The sequence below is a fragment of the Bidens hawaiensis genome, unplaced genomic scaffold, assembly GCF_021521415.1.
Source record: "Bidens hawaiensis isolate Kalapana, Puna unplaced genomic scaffold, B.hawaiensis_p1.1 tig00024469_1, whole genome shotgun sequence".
Classification (NCBI taxonomy): Eukaryota; Viridiplantae; Streptophyta; class Magnoliopsida; order Asterales; family Asteraceae; genus Bidens; species Bidens hawaiensis.
This window is the reverse complement of record NW_027493868.1, coordinates 201,371-206,073: the sequence shown is the minus strand read 5'-3', so window position 1 is coordinate 206,073 and position 4,703 is coordinate 201,371. Positions and strand designations below refer to the sequence as shown.

Here is a 4,703-nt window from a genome sequence, read left to right as displayed (position 1 = left end):
AAGTACACATTAGCTTCTTATAGTTGGTTAAGATAAGAAGCCCAATTTTCAAAACATATGATATATTATAAATAGTTATATAAATCTAATATAAAAAAATAAAATTTATATATAAAGAAATCCTACGGTCTTGGAATAAAAAGCCTGAGGCGAACAAAAGCGAAGAGGTACTCAGCCGAGGTGAAAAGCAAAAAGCGCAAAAGCGAACGCTTTTTGAACGTGAGGCGACCTTATTTTAAAAAAAATATTTAATTATGTATAAGCCACATATTATATACAAACCACATTATAATATATATTAAACGTCTAAAATATCAACGTATATATATCCCAAAATTCCAAAAGTAGTATATAACATTTTTTCGAGTACCATATTACTCGCCCAAAATATCAAAGTAGCATAAAAATTCAAGTTATCGAGTACCAAATTACTTGAAAGTGTTTCCAAAATAACATTATTCAAATTTGTTTCAACTTTCAAAAGTTTATTACCAAATGTGAAAAGTCCAGAAATGGCTAATTATAAAGATTAAATTGAAAATGGGTTAACTGGTCGCTTTTTGTATATAAAGCCTTCGCCTCCTTGCTTTTTCGCTTCGCACAAAACCGCAAAAAGCGTTCGCTTTTTTAACAGACTTCGCCTTGGGTAGGCAAAAGCGTTGAGGTGCTCGCCTTGGGTCGCTTCTCACCTCGCATCCCCTTAAGTGCGCTTTTTTAAACCAAGACTACGGTCCGGTCCGGTTTTTTACGGCCGGTTTTCAATAAAAACCGTAAGCCAAACCGTTCATTACGGTTTTAAAATTTTGAAGCCGACCGATCGTACGCAAAAAAAACCCGACCGCGAAGCCAAACCGATGACCGTTTGGGCGGTTTCACGGTTTTAAACCGATCACTGAACACCCCTAGTTCTAGAACACCCCCCCCCCCCAAGCCCCCTATAATAAAACCCGGTTATGACCAGATTCAAACTTAAGACTTTACATCCTCCAATCCAAATATTCATTTTCCCTCCAACGTCAGTTGAGCTTAAACCTCATTGGCCGAAAAGAATCATTTAAGTCCACAGAAGAATTAACAAAACCATTTTGCCCTTGTTAACTTAATTAATCATCTTAATTAAGTTGCCGACTAATTACGTTTGATATAACTAATAAGGAAGTGTGGTCGCATGCTTAACCCGGGGGATGAGATTGAACTGGCCTTTATGCTCCATGAAGACAATTAAATAAAAATATTAAATAAAGACGGTTTGCTAGTGGTCTCAATATCAAATACAAATTAATTAAATAGGTAAAAAAATGACAAAGAACTCGACCTTCGCATCTATTCTTCTAGGCTTAGAGAGATGTGCGTGTCGTACCCCGATTAATATCTTAGTTTGACGCCAACGCTATTAGATCATCATCAGTGATAACCTGTAGAGACATATATAAGTTAAGGACCCAATAAGTGGATGCCTTAAAATCTTGCATGGATGCTAAAGGTATACATTCTAAACACAATATCGATCACCATAAGAAAGAAACTGTGACTACCTTGTTTGTTTCGGCTAATAATTTAAAGCGTGCAAAGATATCACTAAGTTCCTTCCCGTCATAGTTATAACCAGGCTACAGCCAAAAAAAATAAAATAAAAGAAACATTAAAGATTAATATAGGTTACCTAATGGATCAAAATGGGTCGAGCATTGCATACTACCTCAAAGAGTTTCATTTTTAAAGCATGGCTTCCACTGCATGCATATAACAATATATATTTGAAATTATATATAAGTATATAAAATAAAAGGCAAGTGCTAGCTAGCATTAAGAAGTTGGGTCATAGAACAAAGTCATTAAGAAGAGATCAAGTAAATTATAACCTAAGTTTTCCGAGTGTAAGTCCGAACTCGTTGGATCTGTGAAGTCCAATATCTTCAGGAGAAATGAGTTCATAGGTGCTTTTGTTCTTTAAGACACCATCCTATATACACCGAAAGCATGATGCGTGGGTGATTAATTATACAAATAATGGAAGCTTAATTATTTGAATTGTGAATGACCAAAGAAAGACCTGATGGATCCCACTTTGATGAGCAAAAGCATTAGCACCAACAATAGCCTTATGTGGTTGCACCTGCATCCCAGTGTACTCTTCCACCTAAGTAATTATAATAACCAAAGGCACAAAGATATAGTTAGTTAATGTTGACACATGCACAGCTAGACTATACATACACACTGGGGCGGATCTAAGGGGTGTCCGGGATACCTTTCAACTTTCATGGCAAAGTGTAAAATTAGTGCTATTTTTTTCTTCTTTATTTTATGGACACCCCTAAGCAAATCTTGTGATACCCCGACCCGAGGTCTCAAAAATTTTTTGGGATACCCCTAACCTTTTCTTCTAAATCTATCACCGCACACACACCACATACCATTTTGCTAGCTATGATGATGTGTTTTGTATTTATTCCAGTGTAGAGTTGATCCAATAACTCTCTTTTACATTTTATAGCCATCACTACCTATACATATACACTTAACAAGGTTAGTATAATTTTTATAGAATAATACAAGGTCTTACATTTTATTATATTGATCAACTATTTAATAAATTACAATGAGGATAATTATATACCTAATTAATTAAATCATATCTTCTAGTTAGACTGAATATTGTTAAATAAACACTAACTGATATATTATATCTAATAGTTTTAAAGTTCGCATGCATGGATTTGGTTAAATTATCTTTGAAGAACAAGAATATTAACCGATCGACCTACCTCTTCCAATGAAGCATTACCGGCTCTCTCTCCAATTCCGTTGGTTGTTACTTCTAATTGCCTTGCACCATTAGAAGCCCCCTGGAATTGATAGAAGGCACATAAATTACTAGAACACAAAGACACATATGCATGCATGCAATATATTACGAGTAAAGTATTCGCAGTAGCAAGTCCAAGATCATTATGACAGTGGGTAGAAACGATAACATCCTCAATCCTAGGGATATTGGCTCTTATGTCAGCAATGAGCTGCCCAAACTCGCCTGGCAAGTTGTAGCCGACAGTATCCCCAATGGCAACAGTCGTTGCACCTGCGTTAATAACCTCGCCAAGAATCTCATATAAAAATTCTTTTTCAGATCTGCCAATAAAAGTTTATACTTTTTAGGATCATGCAAATAAGTAAACGTACAATTAAATTTCCAATGTTTTCATAGCTAACCACTCAGATTCGTTCATAATCATTCTTATGAGTAAAATTCTGTTGAAATCAAGTGTAAATGGAGTGTAAATCTATGATTATTACGTGAGTTATATTATCCAATGAAAGTGAAAATTAAGAGTGACTGCTTAAATTGTCGGTACGAATTATTATTGACAAATGGATCATAGTTCAAAATTCAAATTATTATAAGTGAAGTTAATTAATAAAATAAGTGAAGTAAATATAATAATGCACGTACTTTGTAGCATCTTCAATGCAAAATTGAATGTCATGACAACCTAAACTCTTGGCATATTGCACCATACCTTTAGCCTTTTCAAGCACTTCAACTTTCGTCATATTTAGCTTGTACTTCATATGAATCTCACTTGTTGCTATAAACATCATTATTCTTGGATACTTTGCATATTTGACAACCCCCCATGCAATGTCTATGTCCTTCTTGGTGCACCTTGCTACACAGCAAATCACAGGCACATGATCGCCAAAGTTGTTGTCGGTAATGCTCGTATTTCCAACTTCCTGTGCTATCAACTTAACCGCTTCTGCCTCAGATTTAGATGCTACTGGGAACCCTGCCTCAATGACGTCTACACCCAATTTGGCAAGTTGACGAGCGATATCAAGTTTTTCTTTTGGTGTTAATGCAACCCCCGATGATTGTTCCCCATCACGAAGAGTTGTATCGAAAATACGAATGTATTTAGGGTCAGAGATGCGGTTAGGGATGTAGGTTGGACGACGAGCCGGATTCAAAACCATATTGATTGGTGGTGGCGATCGAAGTGAGGAGATTAGGGGCATGCCACAATGACTAGTCATGATTCTAGGAGAAGGATAAGGTTTAATGAGAGGGGGCATGATTATATATACAAACACTTTTATATTTTTTCACAAGGCGGATCTAAAGGATATCCAGGGGATACTCGGGATATCCCCTAGCCCTCAACTTTCACTAAGAAGTGCAAAATTAGTGTAATTTTTCTTCTTCTTCTTCTTCTTCTTCTTCTTCTTCTTCTTCATATTTTGTATTCCTTGAGCAAATATTAGGACACCCTAGATTCACATTAATTTATGTTGTAAATACGCCTACCATAGCATCTTAGGGGGTGTTTGTTTTTTCTTCAAACATCTTCAAGGGAGCTAATGTCTGCAGGCGCGCAGACATTACCCTTGAAGACTGTTTGTTTTTTTTCTTAAAACAGATCTGAAGTTATCTTCTTTCATCTTAAAAGAAAAGCAAGGAAATCTTGCTTAAAACATCTTCACAAAAAAACCTTTGCAGCCACCCTCTCATCCACTGCTCCTACCACCGTCCGCCAACACCACCACCCACCGTACGCCGCCACCACCACCCCCGTACCCCGCCGCCACCGTCCACCACCATCCACCGCCACCACCACCGTCCACCACCCACCATCCATCACCACCACCGTCCACCACCCACCATCCATCACCACCACCGTCCGCCACCACCACCACCACCG

General features: G+C 37.2%; 1 protein-coding gene across 1 annotated transcript; it reads right to left on the bottom strand.

Annotated features, from left to right (window-relative positions):
• Window positions 1-1,373: 1,373 nt before the first annotated feature.
• Window positions 1,374-3,978, bottom strand: LOC143569410 (2-isopropylmalate synthase A-like). The gene is made up of 9 exons (XM_077055334.1): window positions 3,455-3,978; window positions 2,919-3,132; window positions 2,769-2,849; window positions 2,418-2,507; window positions 2,054-2,140; window positions 1,863-1,963; window positions 1,700-1,733; window positions 1,536-1,610; window positions 1,374-1,415 (listed from the first exon to the last, which is right to left on the bottom strand). Exons 1-9 carry the CDS (start codon window positions 3,976-3,978, stop codon window positions 1,374-1,376), a joined length of 1,248 nt encoding a protein of 415 aa, XP_076911449.1.
• Between the last annotated feature and the right edge of the window lie 725 nt (window positions 3,979-4,703).

Bases quoted from the DNA above. Each gene is read 5' to 3' on its own strand.
- LOC143569410 (XM_077055334.1), bottom strand. From the start codon at position 3,978: ATGGTTTTGAATCCGGCTCGTCGTCCAACCTACATCCCTAACCGCATC. The intron at 2,850-2,918 runs GTAATATATTGC...TATCAATTCCAG, and splicing joins CTACTGCGAATACTTTACTC to GGGGCTTCTAATGGTGCAAG. The intron at 2,508-2,768 runs GTAGGTCGATCG...GTATATGTATAG, and splicing joins GTAATGCTTCATTGGAAGAG to GTAGTGATGGCTATAAAATG.